Raw genomic sequence first — 22862 nt, 5'->3', positions numbered from 1 at the left:
GCCAATCGTGCCATCTAATTGATTCATGGATTAGTTCATTTATTAGTTTGAGTGCTTCGGCAAAGCGGCAAAACATAAGTGCCTTAAGTACTTTATTCGAATGAAATATTTTCTATTCTTTTCTTTCTTTCCTTGACTTTATCTTCTTGCTTCTATCACGCTGTCTGTTCACTTTTAATTCTTTGTTCAGTGCTTTTAGCGCTTTGCATTCAAGTTAGAAAAGTTTTCTTTGGCAACTTGCAAAGAAGTAGATTAAACAAGTTGCATGCATTTAATGCACTCACTTCTTATATTGTGGATGCAATGTTATCCGACATTTCCCAGAATTTGTGAGTTCTTTGTTAACGTACTTTCTGTTGGCCGTAATGAAAAGAATTTCCATAATTTGCGGAACAAATGCACCAGGGGAGGGATCCAAACATGCAATCCTCCAGGACTCCACCTGAATTGAAGTTAGCGCATTTTGTGGTCGATTAACAGGCTAACTGAGAGCTGGCAAATGGAATTCGAAGTGAAATTGGTTGAGGCTTATTTGAGTGGAAGTGGAAAGGACTTCTCATCGCGTATTTGATTTTGGTTTTGTTTCGTTTGGTTTTCGTTTTCGATTGGGTTATGGTTATGTCAATCATTATGTTTATGGTTACGGTTATAGGCCACTCGATTACCGGCAGGATGAGATGCCATGCTCTCGTATTATTGAGCCCATTCGTGGTAATGGAAATTCAAACTGCTTGCGGCAACCACCAACTATTGCCCATCTTCTCGGCCCCCTCGCTCATTTTTTTGAGTTAGGCTAAAAGTTGTAGACTCGTTAGAGCTGATGTAAATGCGTCTCATGGATTTGACGATGGTCACACGGCCCAGTTAATGGGTTTTATACGTGATGAAATCTTTGACGTATGTCGATTGAAGAAGCATCGTGGTCGAGGTCGTCACGAGCTTGTGATGTGATGTCGACAGCCGACATCCCAAGCCCGAGTATCCTTTTGGTCCTTTTCGTTGTACTCGCATTTATTTGAGGACATGGGAAATTCAAATATTGGCAGGTTTTAAATTAATCGCACCCTTCAACTTGTCGAATGTCTCACGATTAAATAAACGAGACGAAATGTGGAAGCACAAGCGAATAAATACCTGTCTGTCTGTCTATCTCCCTGCCTTCTTCGCTCCTCCTTCATCCCTGTTCACCTTAATGTGTGTCTGTCTGTCTGTCTGTCTGCATGAACGTCGTGCTGACACTGACGCTGACTCGTTGACTGACAGAAAACGCAAGCAACTGTCAGAGTTTGCAAATTCATTCCAGATGTAAACATTCCCATAGGAAGCCATTTCACACAAGTTTCATGTCTGTTTGCTCAAAATGCAGCAACTGCTTCTGACATCGACATCGACGTTTCCTCTCACTCGCACTCCCACTCTGTTCTCTTCTCTCTCTCTCTCTCTTTCTCGAATTAGGAGTGCAGAGTGTACAGGTGAATGTGCATATATGGGTGGAGTATGGAATATTTGGCCTTTATTGCTGTCAGAAGTACCTGCAAGAGGAGCCAAACTTTTGACTTTCTCGTTCAAACGACGAAATATGCGAAAATCGTAGCAAGTCGAAGTTCTTGAGCCAACACCGAGAATCGTACACCTTTTCCCACTTTATCACAAATGCACACTTGTTTAATTGCTTTATGACTTGGCACGTATGCGCACTTATTACGTATACGCATTTATTACGTATACGTCGGCGTATTCAAAGTGTGTGTGGAATTCAAGTGAAACTAGGGCCATGTATTAGTCTAAATGCACTTAACTTCTTAATGAAACTTTTAATAGCCCTCAGCAGTTAGAGAAGCTTACAACTCGGAAGGGAAAAAAGAGAAACGCAGAAAGCAAAGCGCAAAGGGAACAATGAAATGAAAAGTGTAAAACAAGATAAGACTAAAGAGCGGGAGGTTTAGGGTGAAGGACCTCTCGCACTCTCTCTCTCATCTCTCTCTCTCTCTCTCATTTCTCTCTCTCTCTCTGTATTTGTCTCATTGCTGGTGCTTGTGTCGCATCGACTGATGGCTATTCACGTTATTTTCATTGATTATGTCAGGAAAATAAGTTTACTTTGGAACATTATTGGTTCCATTCACAACAACAAAAAGTCAACTTGTCAAAATGTTCGAAAGCACTTAAAACTTTTACGCAGTTTGTTGTTTTCTTGTTTGTAGTTCGTTGAACGAGTAACATTATGGCATTTTTCCACTAAATCTACATCTACATCGCAGCCACGACAATAGGGCAGCAGGGTTGCCAGTCACAGTCATAGGGTTGTCGCTACACAGTCTCTCTCTCTTTCTTGCCAATGTGTGCCAATTTCGCACTTTCCTTTTTCACAACAGCGCTGTGCGGAAAAAAGGCATGAAATATTCTTAAAAAATACTTCAAGTGCTCCCATTGAAGCTAAGGGGGCAGCGTCGGCTTCAAGCCTTCAGCACTCGCGTTGCAGTCACTCGCACACTTTGGCAACTCTCCTGGCTTTCGGCTGGCAACTGGCAACTGACAACTGGCCCGGCTCAGCTCGAGAATGCTAACAAGGCAATTGAATAGCATTTTCCAATAAGTTGCGAGAGGGCAATAGCTTCAGCTCGGAATCAGTCTAAAGAGGAATAGCAAAAGTTGTAAAGGAAACTTTTGAGTTGCGACATTTGGTAAATTGTAACATCGTTTGGCTTTCGGTCTGTCAACTTTCGAGTAATCGCCTCAAAGTTCTGCACTGATAATCTTTGTTTACCATTCGACCCCCTCCCAAGGATGCTCGGCACCTCAGTGGTCAGTGTCAGCCCACAAAAGAGGTCAATTAGTGCACTGCAAACTACATCATTTATATCAGTTCTGCACTGCAAAAGCTGACACTGGACAAATGTTGGATTGAGATGGTAGATTAATATTCAGCAAGGCCATTCATTTGAGTACTTCTGGCCAATTAGAGAGTTGGCTTTGACCTCAACTCGGTTGAAATTGAATGAAATCAAAGCGGACAAATGTGAGCATAAAGAATCGAAACATTCTTGTATTTTAGCAATGAATGAAGAAGGCTTTTCAGTTTTGACCCTGTACCAAGAGAAAGAGAGAGAGAGAGAGAGTAGAGAAGATGAGTGAGAGAGAGAGAGAGCAAGCGAGAGAGGCAAGTCCAATAATTTATGCCAAACATTTTTTGATACTCGCCACGCTCCGGCGGGCGTAACCCTTGTTTGAGGTTGAGTAATAAAATGAAATATTTATGCCTTAACATTAAGGGATTTGGTTTTTGCCTTCACACAAACTGCCTATGTCCATGCAAACTCGTACTCGTATATTCTCTATATATATTTGGTATACGGCAGACTGATGTAGACGGGTTCACGGATATATCATGCAGCCACGTAACACTTTGACCTGCCCCGATTCCAGCTCGACTTCGCTTGGCTTAGCTCACAGTCCTCTGCCCAACGTGACCCTTCTCTACTCCGCCTTCTATTGGGTGGGTGAGAGGCTGTGTGTGTGTGTGTGTATTGCGGTTAACATCGGCCATAGCGGCTTATTTATTGCATTCGAGGCGTTAACACGAAAGCATTTTGCGGAAATGGAAACTAAATAGTCGTGGTTAAATTATTAAATGCCCCATCGCGCAGCCTCTGTGGCAACGTAAAGTCCCTGGCATTGACTGTGGCAATGGCAATGGGGAAGTAAAGGAAAAGGCTGCAGCCATCGGTTTTTCTTTACGATCCAAAGTGTTGCCTATAAAATTTTACTGCTATAAAGAATCACACACACACACGGGCAAAGTGAGTGAGTTCATGTTTGTTTGCATAAATGAATGCAAACATATAATTCGAGAGTATTCCAGCAAAGAACAGCCCAATAAATACATTCACATCCATTCGAACATTTGGATCTGTGTACACACACAGTATGTGTATGTAGTACTTATGGCCCGTCGAATAGTTGGCCAAAGTGTTTGGCAATACTTTAAATATTTTATGAGAGCTGGGAGTGAGAGAGAGGGAGAGAGAGAGAGCGAGAGTGACAAAGAGAATGGAGAACGCAGAGCAAGAGATTATGATGTAACGATTTATGGGAAGCTCATCGGGATGAGCTCAAATGCAAACATTCAGTTGTCATAAAATAAAAACAACAACGAGAACGACAACAATTTATTTATGATTTCCATACTGCTCATAAGTTAGTTTGCAAATCTGGCAGCCAAGGGTGGGGCTCGTAAATAAAGTGTAGACTAGCTAAAAGGGAGTACAGATTAGAGAATTGAAGTGTAATTAATTTCAACAATTCTTGCCTTGCTTAGCACAAGCATTAAACATTCTTCGGTGCTAACTTAATTATGATGTATGGAGACAAAGAGTGCAGTTCCCATGTGGTCAACTTGAAAGTCAAGAACACAGATGTGTTTTTAAGTGCCAGCACAAGGTATTTTGGTGCATGCAAAATGTAGTCTCGATTTATTGCTTAGTCAGCACAACTAACCCAATTATAAGAGCTCTTCAGTTCTATCGATGCAAACAGGAAGGCCGAGAACAATAAAACAAAGCTCGAAATGGAAGTTGTGGTGAATAGATGCGAATAATGCGACATTCGCATGCTCTGAGTTGTCATATTATTATATTGTTAGTTTATGAGTATTGCGAAGTCATTGAGGGAGATGCCGCCTACCAGGGCCAATATGCTAGAACTGCCAGTATTCACATCAAACTACTTATATTTGACTGGCACTCGAGTGACGAGAAGCAAATCACACATTGATCATAAACTAACAAAATATAAATATAAATAAAAAACGAAAACCAAAACGAAAACGAAAACCCCAACTGTCCATCTGCCCCTGAGAGCCACAAGCTGAGAGCAAAGAATTCAGAACACAGCAAACTCCGCTCTTCTCACTCTATGAGAGATCGTTGTATAAAAGTGAGCGACAACACGCGGCAGCTGGTCAGTTAATAAAGTGTTCGCGGTTGAGTCTAACGACTAACGAATTATCTAATATATCTGTCATAATTATCAACATGAGGGCGAGTCCGATTCTGGGTTTGTTGATCTGCATTGCGATCATCGTGAATGTGGCTGAGGCGAAGCCAATCTTCATAAAGGTTTTTGCGCCAAGTAGTGGTAAAGTCTGGTGCCTGAAAGCGATAATGAGTTGATCACATTTGATCTGTTTCCTTTTATTCAGGCTACTCCTATCAAGCAGCCCCAGCTCCCACACTCTCTCCTGCGGGCTCCCAATTGATCTCGAGTATAATCACTCAGAAGCTGAATCTTCTGGACAGTTTCCTGCGGGCAAAGTCATCTTTCGGCAGCTTTGGCATCACTAAAACCATCAGCTTCTCGGGTCCAACCACCACGACGACGGAGAAGACTGTCACGGAGCAGACCACAGAGGTAAACACTGATTTTATACCAGATGTTAGCTCCAGCACTCAATCTGTGCCCACCACAACAACAACAGAAGACGACCCTAAAACGCCGCAGCCTACAGTACATCCCCTCAAGCCAGTCACAACCACGTCCACGCCAGTGATTCCCCCCGTGGTGACCAAGAGCACCACGACAACTACTGAGGCTTACAGCGTGGAGACAACAACCTCTGGATACACTTACTCAACGCCATCAACCGATGGATACACCTATGGAACTTCTTCAACCGAGGATCACTCGTTGGTGACTTCAACAGATGGCACACATGGATACTCATACCAGACCCCCACCCGCAACCCCAGTAGCAACACCATCAGCCCTTATTACTTGCCCTCTTCCTAAATCAAATTTACTTTAATTACTAACATATCTGTAGGTAGACAAGTCTAAGCTTTCGAAACTCTAAACTCTGTGAATAATATTGCTGATAATTATTTACTAGTAGAATACACAATTCTTGTTCTATTTCGTTGCTGGAGATCGGTTCGTGTTTTGCGCCTCATGCGGAAGTGAATTGATTCGAGTTCCCGCACATTGCTCCTACGATATTCACAATGGACTCTTCTGTCTAGCCAATTAGCATAGAAACCAGTTTTAGTTTCTATTTCGGTTTTAGTTTCGGTTTCAGTTAACCGCAAAAAGATGAAAGATTAACTAAGTAAATACAGACACAAATTGAAACTTATTGAACTTATTGAATTCGATTCGAGTCACATTTGTCATTTGGAGTTCAAAAGGAAAAATACCCGCAATCAGATAGTATTGAAACCGCATATTAACAATTAATAAGTATCTATTGAAATCTCGAAACATATCTACATAACGGAAAAGGTTTCTAGAGCATACACGAGTTCGCTCATTAAAATTGAAGATGCCTTTATCTCAAGGTTAAAAACCGGCTGAACCACTCGAGACTTAAAGCCACACAATCACCAAAAACACACTTATCATTTTTAATAGAGCGTTCTTTTTTATATTGTGGCTTCTTAATTTAATGCCTGGCATAGAACAAATGCTTTATTAGAATTAGCTTTTTAGGGTTTCGTAACTTTAGTTCGCACAACTCGTTTTGCTGTTGGCTCATCAAACTAGTTTATTAAATACATGTGAGATGTGAGAAATCCATTATGTCCTGTCTGACTGCCTGATTGCCAATCACCTGCAGCTTGATTGTCAAGCAATAAAATCGAAATAAAGAGCAGTAGAAGAGTCGTTCCATTTTATTGGAAGAGTACTTTGTGGCAATCGCAATTGGTTTGTCATTACACTTGGCAATTCTAACATAACTAAGATGGAACAGACACCTCGGGTTAGTGCGCCCATCGATTTTTATTATGGCGAAATGAACTTCGCAAAAATATGAAGCCATTAGATCGGACACAATGTTGTCTAAGGTTGTTTGTCTGACAGGACACGTGCCGGGTAATTGAGCAGATTTTCGAGTTCAATGGCTCGAGGGGAGCCTAAGAAGTTGATGTGTGCTCTAGGGTGGCAACCTTGAGTGGCGGCGCTCTCAACTGTCCTGCCATAACTTAAAGGAGTTGGGACTCAACAGCTGGACTGTTGATGTGGATGCCACTATGTCCATTAAGGTCGCCATGCAGTCTTCGATTAAATGTGTTTCGCTGTAAGTATTTTATGCCCACTCAATTTACGAGCGCCGTAAACTAACTAGAATTACCGCCTCGCCTCCCCCCGGGGGCATAAATATTTTATGATTTAAAACGAGCCAAGTAAAAGGGGAAGAAGCTTTGTCCCTCTCTTTTGCTCTCTCGCTTTTTGGCTGCTGTTTAATGTATTCTCTTACAAAAACAGTTGAGGTACGTAAGAGTATAAGTTCAGAGGATGCTAAGATCATCTATTTTACTTTTGGAAAGATAAGCGTCATCCTGCATGTTCCTTAAGAGCTCCCCTGATTTATGTTAAAATCCACTTAACGCTAATAAATCTCTTTAATGTTGCTCAGCACCAAAAGGTTTCTTCAAGCAACTCGCATGTTTTCTCCACGTCGCGACGTGTTGTACGAGTACTCGTATTCATTATTCAAAATCCTGTACTCAAATTAATCGCTGGGGAGGTTGCCACAGTTACCAGATAGAACACAGCAGAAAGCCATGACAGTAGGCGTCTTTGGTGAAGGATCTTTCCTTGTTGCAAATTCCTGAATTGTTGCGGGTAGAACTAGTTTGAAAACGAGCGAGCGCAAACGCCTGTCAAATATTTCTCAATTTTCCCCTTATTGCATTTGCAGCGTTGTATGAAATGAAATTCATAGCGGGTATTGTGGCATCATGTGTCAAAAGTTATTTGTCATCCGCACGGAGTCCTCACCCTCACTCTGAACTGAACTGAACTGAGACAGCAACTCCAAGTTGTAGTGCTTGTTGTAGGTGTTTGCCTCGCATCGTGTATATGCAGATGAGACTGTGGCCAGGCATTGAAGAGAGCTTCGGAATAAAGCTGGGGAAATATTTTCAGTGCTTTCGCCTGTCTGACTGGTGAATTGTAAAATTTTTGAAAAGATATGCAGCAGCACGTAGCCACATAAATATGTTTGCATATGGAGCTGCCGAGGGAGCAGCCTCTGCACCTGCCCACTACCACGCCCACGCCCACATCCACACCCACGGTACGTTCACGTCCACGCCCACACGCAGAGACACATACACGCAAACATGCATTTAGCAGCAAGAATGTATGGGTCTGAGTTCTGAACAGAAGCAAGAGCAAACAAAAACATAAAGGCAAACAAAGACAGCCGCAAGAGAGCAACAACAGTTGAATGACACAAGGCGCCAGCTAATGCCACAAGCAGCAGTAGCAGCAGCAAGAGCAGCACCTCCGAACACAAAGTGGCACCGCACATGATGTTGCGTGGTTCATTAGTTCCACGAAATATTATAGTCAACGTGGCGTATGAGCGACGTTTTTCTTTTATGCAAAAAGGCAACCCATGTCGACATCGACATCGACATCGCCATCGGCATCTCGATGGTGCAATAGTGTGTCGTATTGGAAACTCATCGGCACATAAGCACAGTTAGATACAGAGATGGAGACATCTTAAGCGGTCGCAGCTGTCGAAAGTACGACCGAAATTTGCACTGGGAATTTGAATTGAATAATATGCTGATGGAGCGGAGCAGAAGGAGTGCTATGAAGCCACAGAAAATACGTTAGAACAGCGGCTGGTACTCGACTATTAGATATGCCTTTTTCATAACAAAAATGCAGATGAATTCAGGACCGACAACCTGTGCGTATACTTAATAAATGCAAGGATGCTCACTCAGGGTATAGAAAGCATGAATATGAGTTGATAGAACAAATTTTGTTTTTTTTTTTTCATTTTGTTTTGTTTTTCTATGTCCTAGTCGATTTTATTATTGTTGTTATTATGTCTGTTGCTGCTGCTGCTGTGGTTTATGTTGCACGCGTCTCCATCAGAGCCCGCTGTGCCATCGAAATTTGCTTTGGAATTGCAAATAACCCCAATGTGAGTAGGAGGCAATAACAAAAGCAGCTGGTACCAACTCCTTCCTCTTATGATAGACAGACGCAGATGCTGACAACTTCTTCTACGTTGGCAAACTCCAACTGAAGCAGCTGCTAGTATCTCATCTCAGCTCTAACAGATGCAGTTTCTAGTTATTCTTATACCACGATTAGACCTCTCACTGTAACAGTCACTAAAAGCTTATTCATCTCTATTAGGCTGCTCTTCAACACGTTGCTCTAACCGATTCAAGTTCTAGTTGTTCTTCTATGTTGATAGATTCAATCAGAAGCAGTTGCTATTAGATTTCTCACTCTAACATCTCTTTTTTTGACTATCTCTTTCCTATAATGAAAGTAGTTGCTAGTTGCTCCTTTCCCGTTATTGGACTTCTCGCTCTAACAGAAATATGGTCTCCTCTTTTTACTCCAACAAAAACACTTGCTAGTATTTATTTATACTTAGATGTAGTTACTACTGAGACAGACTATTATGCAAGCATAAATTATCGCTCTAACAGAATCAGTTGCTAGTTCTCCTACTGTGGTGAACTTAATTTGTGTTGTATTAACATTAAATGGGAGAAGCGTATGCTACATGATTCACTTGAGCCCGTGTTATGCAAAATGAAGAGATCTAAAAACCACTTGCTTACCAAGATGTGACTTCCATGTGCCATGTGGCAACTGTTCATAATCAAATCGAGAGAGGGAGAAAATGGAGCATATTTTAGGTAAGATGCCCGATCTAGTCACCTGGCTTCATTGTTATGTTAGTAATTTCGGTTGTTTTTGCTTTTCTTTTTGTTTGTGCTGAAAATATTGTGTTGTTATGACAAAAGACATAACAATTATCATTTGAATTATATTGGATTGTCTTTGTTTTGGAAACTTTTTAACAAACTGATGCACTTGAATAGCTGTCTCCAGTTTCCAGTCCAGATAAAGTTCTATATTTGGTGAAACAATAACAATAACCACAATTCCAGCTAAATCCCCTTGGACATGGAAATCTCCCTTCTGCGTCCCCTGCGTCAGTTTTGAGGCTTCAACAAAAGTCCGCACGCGGCATTGCAAAAGTTATTTCTGAACTAACTTTGCCAACTTTTTGTTGCATATTTAAAACGGGTTTACGCGCTCTCTCCTCGAGCTGAAACAGAGAATGAAATGAGATAACTTTGCAAATATGTATATTCAATTACCTCTATGCCTTCCACCGCTCTTGGCCTTCTGCTCTTCGTCTTTTAATGCTGCCATGCGAGTTTCCACAAAGCATTTGTTATCATCCCCGAGGAACATTCACCTGATAAAGATGCCGAAACCCATTGCACATACCAAAACAAAACAAAAGTGTGTCCTTGTTCTCCTGCAAGACCTGTGGGATATCGCTCTCTCACTCTCTATCCCTCTCTCTCTCTCTCTCTGCTGTGGCTAGTTGTGGCCTGACAATTACAATTTGGTCAAATGGATTCTCGGCTGCCGTCTTCATCGTCAAAGGGCCCAAATGGAACCTAAAGGCACCGACTGACATTCCAAAATAAATTGACACCACAGTAACGAGGCGTCAGTGAGTGAGGAAGTCAGAGCGACAGAACGGAAAGTGTCTGGCATTAACGTGGCGCTAAACACACTACGAATACCACAAATCCCCAAGAGTCTAAATAGTCCTGGCTCAGCACCATTCGATATCCATCAATGGCATCAATCTACACGCGTTGCTTCCCGCTCCGCCCCCAGAGCAACTATCAAACATCCAAGTGCCCAACCAATTGCCCCAATCAATTGAGTGCAGAGTGTTGAATGTACACCATAGAGCACAGGGTGTTGGGCGTTGCGTTGAGAGTGCTGAAGCAGAAAGCCAACAAGATATGGAACTGAGAGTTGTGTTTCCCGTTGTGAAACCAGGGGGGGAGCAGCAGTAAGTAATAACAGAAATCCCGACTGTTATCTGGCTAATGGCAATACATCGAAACAGGATACTTAGCAACTAACATGGTTGACATTGCGTATACGTAACGTCTGCCAAGTTTGACTTTTTATGGCAGTGGATGCCATGAGATAATTTATTGAACAGAACTGACAACTGACATGTAGTTGGGCTTAGTTTTAATTGCCGCCATTCAACTTTCAACTATCGAGAGTGTGGCAAAACGGATGGAGACGGTGTGAAAAATGTGCGGCAAAGTGGCAATTGGCCATAAACCGGATATGCATTACAGTTTCTAATGAGGCAATTGTAGAAATAAGCTGAACGTGCCACCAGCAATAGCAATGGTAATGCCAACCGGCAACTGGCAACTGGCAAGTGGCTTTGGTAACGATGAAGTTGAAGGTAAAGCTAACGCTAAAGAGCCAATGCCAAAGGTAGACAGGTTGAGGTTGTCGGTTTGTGGGTTTGTGGGTTTGTGGGCTTCGGGTTCTAGGAGATGCTCACGACTGTGGCGAGATAAAAGTTTCTTATGTTATTACGTGAACGTGTTTGTATAACAGTTTCACAAGTTTTTGCACGTCGGAAAATGCATAAACATGCTTTCATTTCATTTTCACAGCGAGGCACCACATTAAAGTGAGCCACTTACGAGTGAAAGGTGACTCGACAAGGACTCCTATTCGCATCGAATCTCTTCAACCCGGTGGGGTTATGTGGCTTTGCAACTTTGACTACGCTGACAACTTGTGAAAAAGCGACTAAACTCTTCTTCGGTTCGCATCGAAATCGCATTGCAATCGAAAACCAATTGGCAGATGGTTTAACCAACCACTTTGCAATTGGCAAGTAGTCGAAAGACAGGCAATAAATACAGAGTCATATATACTAGGTATAAATACTTGCACGGCATTTCAATTTCTCCCACATATGCCATTTAATCCGCTGACAGCTTAACTCTTCAGTCGCAAGCTCTCCCATCTTGACAGTCCATGGGTTAATTAACCAAACGTGGCATTGTCGACAACAATGGCGGCTGAATCCGCAGATAATATGGAAAGAGATAGCAAGAGAGCGAGAGGCATTCCATGCGTTTTCTTAACTATAAATAGATCTAAGCGACCCAACTGAGATCCGCGAAAATAAGAGAAGACTGTTCCACTTTCTCGCTTCGCTTTGTCTACCACTTTTCGCGAAATTTTGGAGGAAAAAAGCAAAAACAATACACTTAGCTAAGCGAGGAGATGCTGCCCGTTTAGTTGCTGCTGCTGCTGCTGTTGATGCCAATGAAAACATCAACCCGAATATGTCTAACGCCTTTTTGGCCACCGGCATCGCCTGGCCGTCGTCCAAGTACGAGTATGAGTCGAGTTTCCGTCAGCTTTCTCTCTCTCTTTCTGTTCATCTCTTCCACACGGTTGCCACGCCATTTCCACCCATTTCATTCCACGCCCCGCAGCTCTTAATCTAGATTATGCGCCCTTCGAAAATTCAATGGAAATGGAAAATAATAAGAAGACTGCTCAACATGTTCAATTCGGTGAAAGTCATGTGAGCGTATGTGTGTGTGTGAGTGTGTCGAGTACCTGGCGATTGCAATAACTGAGAGAGGTGAGGGGAAAGGCCACGAAGGAGAGGATTTTGGCTTAGCGCTGGCCATTTTGATATTTTCCATTTATTCGCGTGTGTTTTGTTTGGATTTGGTAGTTGGAAGCTGGTAGCTGGTAGCTGGATGTTGGTTTTCGTTTCGGGTGTGGCTTGAAGACATAACCGTTTACTGCTGATACCACCGCAGTTTCCAATAAAATAAACGCCCTTTGCGTTTGGCCCCAAAGTCCCCACGAAAGACCCCAGAAATGTCTGAGCTGCCGGCCTCAATCTTTTTATGCTTTTTGTGGCACACATTTTAGGGCATTACATTTTTATGTCATCCAATTTAAAGTTGAATTTAATTAAAGTTTCCCCAGCAGACTTCGCTCTAGTCCACACTTGGATTATGCTTTGGCGATTCGCAAAGAGAAATCATTGAAAAGGCGACGCATTTAACAAAACAATGTCAATTTAATTGTATTAAGTAGATTGGATCTTGATGAAAGAGTAATTATAAAATCAAAGTGTATACATGCAAATATGCGAGTTGTGTGTGTGTGTGTGTGAGTGAGCGTGTACGTATGTGTGCATATAGAGATTATCATGGAAAGAGATCCCCCTTGGATGTGATTACTCCACGGTCACGGACTTAGCCAAGTTACGCGGACAGTCGACGTCGCAGCCACGCAGCACGGCGATGTGATAGGAGAGGAGCTGCATGGGGATGACGGTGAGGATACCTTGCAGGCAGTCGACGGTGCGGGGAATCTCGAGGTTGCGCGCGGAGAAGGCCTTTGTCTCCTCATCGCCCTCCTCGCAGATGATGATGGGGCAGCCTTTGCGCGAGGTCACCTGCTGCAGGGCATTCATGCACTTCACATAGACCGGATCACGCAGCACGATCATCATCACGGGCATTGAGTCATCCACCAGGGCCAAGGGACCGTGCTTCAGTTCACCGGCCATGATGCCCTCGCTGTGCATATACGTCAACTCCTTGACTTTCTGCAGATATATATAAAGTAAAATGAGCAAACTTAATGAATATGGAAAAGAGGAGTGCCTTACCAGAGCTCCCTCCAGGCATGTGGCAAAGTTGTAGCCGCGACCCATGATCAGCAGCGACTTGTGCTGATAGAGATCCTTGGCCAGTTCCTGTACCTTCGAGTCCAGCTTGAGCACTTCGCGAATCTGATCACCCAGCTTCGACAGAGCCTGGAGAATCTCAAGACGCCGCTGCTGCAGCGACAAACGATCCTCGGACATGACCAAAGCGAACATTACCAATGAGATGAACTGTGAAGTGTAGGCTTTTGTGGAGGCCACGCCAATCTCGGGGCCAGCGTTGATGTGGACGCCGCAATGGGACTCGCGACAGATGCTGCTGCCCACAGTGTTGGTGATGCCCACGATGAGAGCTCCACGCTGTTTGCAGTAGCGCAGGGCCATCAAAGTGTCGGCTGTCTCGCCGGACTGTGAGATGAAGAAGCAGACATCGTCACGGAAAATGGGCGTGTTGCGATCGAGGAAGTCGGAAGCGAGCTCCACCATCACGGGCAGTTCTGTAAGTTCCTCGAGCAGCTGTCGTGTGGCCACTGCGCTGTGGTATGAGGTGCCGCAGCCAATGAGCATAAGGCGACGGCAGCGCTTGATCTCTGGAATGTAATCCTTAATGCCGCCCAGCACAATGCTGTTGCTATCGAAGCGAACGCGTCCTCGCATTGTATTAACCACGGACTCGGGCTGTTCGAAGATTTCCTTCTGCATGAAGTAGTCGAAGTTGCCCTTCATGATCTGCTGAATCTCCATCTTCAGTGTGGTGATCTCACGTGCGTGTGGATCGTCGAGGCTCTTCTTCAAGCGATGGATGCTTAAAGTGCCGTCGCGGACAGCCGCGACATCGTCATCCTAAAGTAGTAAGAATAAAGTAGGATAAATAATGAATTGAAAATGATTTAAGGTGGCTTTTAAGTAACTTGCCTCCAAGTAGATGACACGGTTCGTGTGCTCGATGACAGCCGAGGCGTCCGAAGCGAAGAAGTACTCGACCTCCTTCTCCTCCAGCGGCATGAACTCCGAGGTGCTGTCCGAACGGGGCAACACTGGCAATTCACGAGTTTGTCCATGTGGACGTAATTCTGTTAGGTTTGAATTTGTTGTTGCGTTGTTGGCGTTGCATTCGTTCGGTGGCATTTACAGTGTGTGTAGCAGTTGCAGTTGCAGTTGCAATGTCGATGGCGATGGCGATGTCGAATTCACCAGCGGAATGAGAACGGAACAAAGGCAGAACGCGTTTGTTGGAGGTGCAAGCGATAGGCAAATATGCATAAATATAAGTATATATGAGAGTATTTGTTTTGTATTATGAGTGTGCATGTGACGCAGAGAAAGAGAGAGAGAGAGAGAGAGAGAGAGAGAGAGGAGAGAGAATGAAAATCAAAATTGAAATTAAATAGAAAGTCAACATTTTGGCAAACAAAACACATAACAAAACATCGACGAGGCATCTGGCCAAACATTTAGCAGGAAGGCCACAAAGTGGCCATCACCATCACCAGGACATGGGAGGGGAGAGATTAAATAGAGAGGGATACAGAGGAGAGTTAAAGGCAGTAATTTCATTGGAGACGAGTATCTGAATTATGAACAGCAATTTGTAATCGAATTTTACATATCGTATAAACAATATTTTTTAGAATTTAGAATTTAATTAAGCTTTTTCGAGTGCCAAAACGCGCACTCATTCCACACTCGAATTCCAAACTGCAATTCGAATTGCAACATTCGTAACATTTAAACAGCAAAAACGGGAAAATGCAAATGGATTTAGAATGGAACAAAAGTCAATTATTTCGACTATTTCCGATTGCTGTGGTTATGTAATTAGTGTAAGTATGAGTGTCTAACTAACTAAAAAAAATATAGGTGAATATTATATTAGTATGAGAATTCAATTGCGATAGAAATGAGCGTGTACAATTGTCCATTTAAATCGAAATTGTTTCATTTATGCTTTTAATTGGATTACCGAAAACTTTAAGTAAGAGTTTCCTTAATCAATTCGCATGCATCTTGAATTGATAAAATCAAATAGAGATGAAGAAATTCAATAAAATAAATATTGCCTAAGTCTTTAGCTGTTCAATGTTGTATTTAAAGAAATATATATTTTGATTGCATTTCAAATTGCTCAATTTGATGGAAAATAAACACAGAGCAGATAGATAGAGTGTGATAGATAGAGTAAGAGTATATAGAGGAGGAGGGGGGTTTGGAATCATAGCTGACCAAAAAGCAAAATAAGCAAATAATTGAAATATTTAAAATTGTAATTACCTTGGGGCTTGCCGGATTCGGCATCTAGATGAGAGAAAAATACAAACAATGGTAAAGTTATTAGACACAAATTTAGTTTCGGGTTGTTATGTTAGTAAAAGGATTCATCTGAGACCAAGGCCAGAACCAACACCAAGAGCAAAGTAATTATAGGGGAAGTGTAGAGAGAAGAGTTTGAAGATTAGTTTGTAGTAACCGGACACCGCCAGAGGTTGAGTTGGGTTAGTTTAGTTTGAGGCGTAGATTGGTTGACTACCTTGATCGGAGCTCGCCTTCTTGTCGTCTAGGGGGCAGAAGAGGGGTCGCCGAGGGATGCAGAGGGGCGATAGAGTTGAGTTGAGAGTTTCAGAGTGTTGAGAGAGTCAGAGTCAGAGTCAGAGTCAGATTCAGATTCAGCAGGGAGCGACAGATGGTTATTTGGAAACGAACACGAATAACATAGACACATAAGAGATGCAAGATACAAGATACAAGATACGAGAGAATAAGTTAACATATTTACATAGAGAAACTGGCACTAGAATTAGAATGAGATTAGAAGGGAACAAATTGTCAGCACAACTCACCCTTGCCATAGAGAATGGGAATGTGATCTGTGGCCAGGCGAGTCTTTGTCTTGATGGCCACCAGAAGGGGGGAACTTCTGCGGGATGCGACGCACTCGCCTGGAAAGTGCTTCGACTTGACGGCGATGGCAAAGGCGCCCTCCTACAATAGAGAGAGATAGAAAAAGATATAAATGTATCTTCGACTCGACTGACTGCCTTCGATTGCCTTCGAACAGCACTCACCACTTGCTGAATGGCCTGCTCAACGAGCTCGCGGAACGAGTAGTTGGGATGTTTCTTCCACAAGTGATGCACCAGCTTGGCAAAGACTTCCGTATCGGTGTCCGACTCGAACTCGTAGCCCTTCTTGGCCAGGAAGGTTTTCACATCATTGTAGTTGGTAATGATGCCGTTGTGCACCACCACAAAGCTGTTCGCCTCGTCGGAGCGTTGTGGATGCGAGTTGCGCTCACAGGGCACACCGTGGGTGGCCCAACGAGTGTGTGCGATGCCCACGTGAGTCGCCACGGGTTCACTGTACTCGCCCCCACTAAAATCTGTGTTATAAGTTGGCATAAGAATCAGTATCAGTATGAGGAAGAATCAATTTGAAAGTGCTGCTGCTTACTCTCGTGAATGGCATCCTCTAGGACCTTGACCTTTCCGGTGCGTTTAACCATCACAATGCTCTTGTTGTCCGGGCCATCAATGGCCACGCCAGTCGAGTCATAGCCACGGTACTCCAGGCGCTTCAGACCCGTCACCAGCAGATCTAACACTTCCTCACGCGACTTGGGTGTCAGATAGTTGAGGTATGCGAAAATTCCTGCAAAAAAAAAAAAAATCGTGAGATTGGGAGATTTACTATTGCTCAACACTGCGCAGTATTGGCCAACTGCAGTTCCACATTATAAACTACAATCCAATGATATACAATGTATGTAAAATACACAGATAAACATGCAACAAGCACATTTCGCAACAAGAGCTGAACCCATTGAGCCTCAGCCCCAAATACACGGACCAGTTGCGGCTATGAGGAAATCTGCATCTGGATCGAGAAACGAAACCAGTTTGGGGTTGGGCTCTGTAAGTGCAGCTTGGCTGTTTGGCTGCTTTGTGGCCAACTTAAGTGGCTCAGCTTGACTTCGCTTTAACTTTGCTTTACGAGTAACTTGGCGTTTGTGGGCGTCGAGTGCAAGTTATTTTTGGAGCGAAAGGCCGTCGACACAATCGACTTTGATTCGATTCGATTCGATTCGCGCAAAAGCTGTATATATAAATATCATATTAATTGTGACATTCCTATGCACGTCAATTGAATGTCTAATTGCCAAATTCATAGATAAAAGCTGTCATAAATAATGGCATAAGTACACACACAATCCCAGATTATGCAAACTTGTTCGGAAAAGCGTTCAATTATCTAATTTAAGAAATGGAATTAGCCAACAATGCGGACACTCAAGAGTGTCAGTCAACTTTGACTTTATTAATCATTTAATTGTTATAATTACTTACCACACATTTTGCGGCTCAGTCAATTTATGCGATTTCGATAAAATTTTCCTCTAGCGAGTTTATCTAAATTGGGGGAAATTGATTTATTATTTATTGTTTATTAAATTAAACGAACATTAACATAGATAACCGTGTGTGATATAAGTGTCGAGCTGGCGAGCTTAAATTCAAAACAAATTCATTGAACTTGCTGAACTACCGCAAGTGAACGTGTGTGTGAGCGACTGTGTGTGTGGGGGTGTGTATGTGTATGTGTGCGTATATCAACTCTTATCAACTCTTCCACTCGTCACCGTCTTTTCTTTCCGTTGCGGCTACCGGTCTGCTCTACTCTGCTCTACTCTGCTTTGCTTTAGTTCTAGCTCTAGTTCGAGTTCGAGGTCTCTACTCCCGCTGCTCCCCTCTCTCCATTCCCCCTCGCCGATCTCGCAAACATGATTTCTCTGTTCTAACTCAAATGGCAATTTCTTGTTTTCAACATTCTTGTTTTGGTATTATTTATTTTTGTTGCTATAAACTACCGAAGAGTATATTGAATTTGTCGAAGACTTTGTGACTTTTTAGTAGTAACGCTTTTTATATAGAAAAACTAAGAAGGGTATTTATTATTCGACCTCCACTAGATAGCAGTTCCTTCTTGTTGTTTTTTACAGCTGCTGCGCTGCTATTGTTTTCATCTGGTTCTATTCGCTGCGGCAGTGATATGAATGCGTATGTGTCGCCACACGTAACTGGCAACTTCAGGTCCGGGTGTAACACGCACACTCAAGTACTTACACACACTTAACATGTGTGTGCTTGTGTGTGTGTGTTGAATTTATGCATGTAGATTTGAATCGTACGCACAAGTTCGAGTATAATTTCTTTTGAATGGGCGTAACAAATTGGAATTTTTATCATTTAGCACAGAACGTGTTTACTGCCCTCCCATCTGCACCTCCACCTCTCGCTCCTCCTTCACTTCTAAGTGGTATCAAAGAGTGCTGTGACATGAGTCAGAGGAGGGACAATTCAGGTGCAACACGTACTTCTTGCATGTCTTTTCACTCTTTGCCTCTGTTTTGTCATTAGTGAGTGTGACACAAGTCTTCAAAGCTCTCTTCCATCTCTCTCTCTCTCCCTCTTTTGTTCTTTCAGTAGCCATCATTAATAGTTAACACACCCTTTCCCCCTTTCGTCTGTCTTTCCCCCCACAGTCACGCACGTTGGTTGTGGTTAGCATTTTAATTTGCCGGCCGGCCACAAACACAAAGGTCTCTCGAGTTGTTGGCAGCAGTTGAGACAAAACTGTTTTGGCCGTAATTAAAACGATTCTCCTGCTGCAGAATTCATTAGTTTCAGTCGTGTTCCACTACAAATTCTAATTGTAAACAAAACAACGAAAGCATTTCACGTAATGAATCAAACGACGCGCTGCAGACACGACTTATCACTCCAAGATAAGAGGCCCGAAACGAGTGTGGAAACACTGTGAATACCTATGAGTGTTCACTCACTTTTGTATGCCCCAAAGTGAGATAACAAAAGGCTATAAATTGCTGCACAATAAATCGATCGGAAAGATCGTAAAATGTGGAGGAGTATTAGCAAAGTAGAAAAAAACAATTTATTGACTACCAAGCTCGTTCATTGAGAGTCCGAAATTTATTACGCATACGCACTGTGGACTGATTACCAATTAACCAGTGATAGTCAAGCATTTGTGTATCAGAAAGTGTATCGCAGTGGAAAAAGTACAAGATTTCCGAATTCTAATCGCTCTTCCCGGGACTCTCAGTTCTTGGAATTATATCTCTAGATTGGGAAACAACCAGTTGCTTATCAGCTCATTAGCAAGAGTGCAAGAGAGCGTGGAGAAAAGAGAGAAAGAGAGAGAAGGAGAGTAGTTCTCACAATAAAAATTGACACGTTCAATGCAACAGTTTTGCCTCGGGATCTGCGATCTGGGCTTTTCTGCCCACTTGAGTAAACTTCAACTCTACCAACTCTACAATAGAACACCTCCCCCTCCAACCCCCTCACATTTATAGAATAATAATTCGTCAGTGAGGTTTTTGTTTATTCAGTAGGCATGTAAATTGCTGTTGAATTGTTTCATTTCCATAAAGGGTGCCACATATCTCTTGCAACGTTTTTATCAGTTTTGTTTAGTAGTGTTATTATTATGATGTGTGCATAATAGTGTGCGTGTATGTGTGTGTGTGTGTTTGGATATATTTGCGGTCTGAAACGGCAAACAGCAAAGAGCCAGCGGGCAAAGAGTGAACAGGTATTTTATATAAGACGAGACAACGAGACAACAACAGAAACAGAAACAAAAACAACACGAACAACCACGAACGAATTTTGACCGCAATTTCGGGTTTTAAAGCCTGTTTTGTTGCCCCGTAACATTTATATGCTGTTTTGTTGCTCTTGCATTGTGTATTATTAAATAATTCAATTAGAGTTTGTTGCGCTGGCAACACGACAACACCCAATCCGCCAGCAGCAGCAACACCAACAGCAACAACAACAACAATAACTTCATCACGCACTCGACGAGCAGTCGACAAACAGATTTCGATTGCGAATTTCAAATGCGCGATGTGTTCCATCAAACACTTTGGCCAATTGGCAGTCTTTCGCCTTCCACAGATAGCGAGAGAGATTGAGAGAGAGAGGATAGCGAGGAGGAGTTAACACCCCGCATCGTTGAGTGTGGGCACATTAATTGTTCCAATATTAGCACATCAACACATTCACTTTGGCTTGCAGTTGGTGCTGCAGATTTAACGAAATTGAAATCATCACAACACTGCACTACACAATTGGAGATCTGAGATCGAACACTGTTCTACACGCGCACAGTTCGTGTTTGGCATATTAATTTTATTACTTGGATTTTGTTGTCTCTGCAGTCTCCCGGCTTCACTCGAGATGTCTTTGACTTTGACGTGGTAACTGGTTGCTTCGTATTTGGCTCTGGGGAACTCGCACTCACTGCTGGCCAACTTCGCTGTTAAATTAACACTGAGCTCACTTCGAAAAGCAACGCACACTAAATGCGCTGCTTTTATAGGCCAGGAGCCACGACTGCGACTGCGACTGCGACGCCAACGGCGACGGCGACTGCAAAGCCGACGTCGGATCCACAGCACGATCGTTAATGCCAAAGAGCCAACGCCAGAGGCAGAGCCGCAGTCGTAGCCCACGACCGAGTACTCACTTCATACTCATACTCATAATCATAATAACAACAACAACAACAGCTGGGAGAGCGAAGCTAACGTTGCGCTCAAAGACAGTTAAAGCTTATCGCAAAACATTAAAGAGAGCGATCGCGACAAGTGCTCTTTGCGTTCTACTTAGACGAAAGTCTCTCTACCCAGCACTTGTTACACTGCGCAAAAGCCAGAATAAATACTCGTACATATAATTGGTGGCTCATTTGCACATTATAATAAGTTAATACTTCAGTCAATTCAACAAAGTTAATTATGCAAATGACATTGAAAATGAAATGCACATATTTATGTATTTATTATTAAGTTATGCTGTTATGCAAATGCAAGTGATGCCAATTTCGAGCAGTGTGCTTTAATGTTGCACATGACGAATAATTTTTGCTAAAAGGAATAGAAAACAGAGAGAGAGAGAGCGAGCTATGATGAATGAGTGAACATATTCCAGTATTTTCAATATGCAGGTAGGGTTTACATTTTATTCGTGGGTACGAGTATTTTGAATAGGCAAGTGATAATTGACGATTTCGAGTTTAATTAATGTTGACTTGCCTCGCCCCGCTTTGTGGTAATTGCTTGCAATCAGAAAGTGAATTCGGGACTGGATTTATCGGACCCGATTTCTCGTTGAACTCTGGCATTTTGCATGAGGGTCTCTCGCTTCATTTACTTGGATATATACTGCACTCTTTATATAGTAAATGTTTGCAAATTATAAAATTGAAAATTAATAAAAATGCGTGTGCTGCTGAGATAGATTAATTAGCATAATGCATGGAATTCGCGCCTTGTCCAGTGTTTTGCACTTTGCAATATTAAATCAATATGTGTTTTGCATTTTATGCATCACATATCTCATTAAATTGCAATTAATTAATTTGTTGGCATTGTCAAAGACTGCATGTAACACGTTCAATGTATTTAAGTAATGTTGCAACATAAAAGCCAAATTCCTGCCATCTATTTTTATGAAGGGCAAAAAGTGCGTCAATTGAGATGACAATGTTTTTGCAATTCAAAATTGGGCCTGGAAAAAGAACAATGCATTCTCAACCCAAACTGCATTATGCATAAATCAAATGAAATGCAACGAAAGGTATGAATATTTTATTCAACAGAAATTTGTCCATTTTCCCAGTATCCATTGCCCAAATGCCAATTGTATTCGGACAGCAGAGAAGGCAACAAGTTATAAACAGATTTAAAGCTCGAGGCAGACTTGTGCCCCGCTGGGGTCTGTAAGTTATGACTGTGAGTGTGTGAGTATTGGTGTGAGTGAGTGCGAGTATAGCCAAATGCCAAACCGGTTCAATATCCAAATTATGCGCTAATACAAATTTATCTCGCCAGCACCTCTTGCACCACCGGTTTCTTGTGGACGTCAGCAGACTGACGAGTATAAAAATAAATATAAATAAAATACAAAATACAAAAAGTAATAATCATAAATATTCATGATTTCTTTTTCTAACTCGAACCGCCGGAAGATTATTGCCGCCCTACAACTCTTGACTGACAGTCGAAGTCCAAGTCGAAGTCAAAGTCTCTTTTTTTTTTCGTTTTCATGTTTATAATCAGCGACCTTGACTTCCATTCGAAAGGAAAAGTGATGCCCCAGCTGGCGACTTGGATTAAAAACCTGTCTGTCTGCTGCTGGATAACAGAGATACTTGCTGCTCGTGTTCGGCAGCTTCCAAATCAAGTGTGCTGCCCCATTCTTCTAAGTGGGTATAAATAAATAAGCCCTATTTTGGGGGAGCGAATAACAAAGGCAAT

At 42.5% G+C, this 22862-nt stretch overlaps 3 protein-coding genes across 7 annotated transcripts in view; 1 reads left to right on the top strand and 2 right to left on the bottom strand.

The window, feature by feature from the left end:
• The window catches only part of LOC117576240 (fatty acyl-CoA reductase wat-like), a 103801-nt gene that overhangs the window by 59578 nt on the left and 21361 nt on the right, over window positions 1-22862 (bottom strand). The window lies entirely within an intron of this gene.
• Window positions 4981-6092, top strand: LOC117575079 (integumentary mucin A.1). Its single transcript, XM_034259173.2, has 2 exons — window positions 4981-5136; window positions 5201-6092. The coding sequence occupies exons 1-2, from the start codon at window positions 5034-5036 to the stop codon at window positions 5785-5787; spliced, it is 690 nt and encodes a 229-aa protein (XP_034115064.1). The 5' UTR covers window positions 4981-5033; the 3' UTR covers window positions 5788-6092.
• LOC117575061 (glutamine--fructose-6-phosphate aminotransferase [isomerizing] 2-like) lies at window positions 12909-20898 on the bottom strand. Of its 5 annotated transcripts, none has more exons than XM_034259145.2 (10): window positions 20741-20898; window positions 17863-17925; window positions 16970-17167; window positions 16585-16898; window positions 16360-16501; window positions 16050-16076; window positions 15794-15817; window positions 14438-14559; window positions 13526-14365; window positions 12909-13462 (listed from the first exon to the last, which is right to left on the bottom strand). In XM_034259145.2, the coding sequence occupies exons 2-10, from the start codon at window positions 17867-17869 to the stop codon at window positions 13088-13090; spliced, it is 2049 nt and encodes a 682-aa protein (XP_034115036.1). In that variant the 5' UTR covers window positions 17870-17925; window positions 20741-20898; the 3' UTR covers window positions 12909-13087. The 5 variants fall into 5 exon arrangements, with proteins under 5 accessions (XP_034115036.1, XP_034115033.1, XP_034115034.1 ...); XM_034259142.2 differs by having other exon boundaries at window positions 14438-14595; window positions 20741-20897; XM_034259143.2 differs by lacking the exon at window positions 15794-15817 and having other exon boundaries at window positions 14438-14595.

Source organism: Drosophila albomicans, chromosome 2R, assembly GCF_009650485.2.
Source record: "Drosophila albomicans strain 15112-1751.03 chromosome 2R, ASM965048v2, whole genome shotgun sequence".
Classification (NCBI taxonomy): Eukaryota; Metazoa; Arthropoda; class Insecta; order Diptera; family Drosophilidae; genus Drosophila; species Drosophila albomicans.
This window is presented reverse-complemented; position numbering and strand designations above follow the sequence as displayed.

Coding starts and splice junctions, on each gene's coding strand:
- LOC117575079 (XM_034259173.2), top strand. CDS start 5,034: ATGAGGGCGAGTCCGATTCTGGGTTTGTTGATCTGCATTGCGATCATC. Junction 5,137..5,200: donor GGTTTTTGCGCCAAGTAGTG/GTAAAGTCTGGT, acceptor CCTTTTATTCAG/GCTACTCCTATCAAGCAGCC.
- LOC117575061 (XM_034259142.2), bottom strand. Junction 14,596..15,793: donor CGAATCCGGCAAGCCCCAAG/GTAATTACAATT, acceptor CAAACCTAACAG/AATTACGTCCACATGGACAA. Junction 14,366..14,437: donor ACCGTGTCATCTACTTGGAG/GCAAGTTACTTA, acceptor TTACTACTTTAG/GATGACGATGTCGCGGCTGT.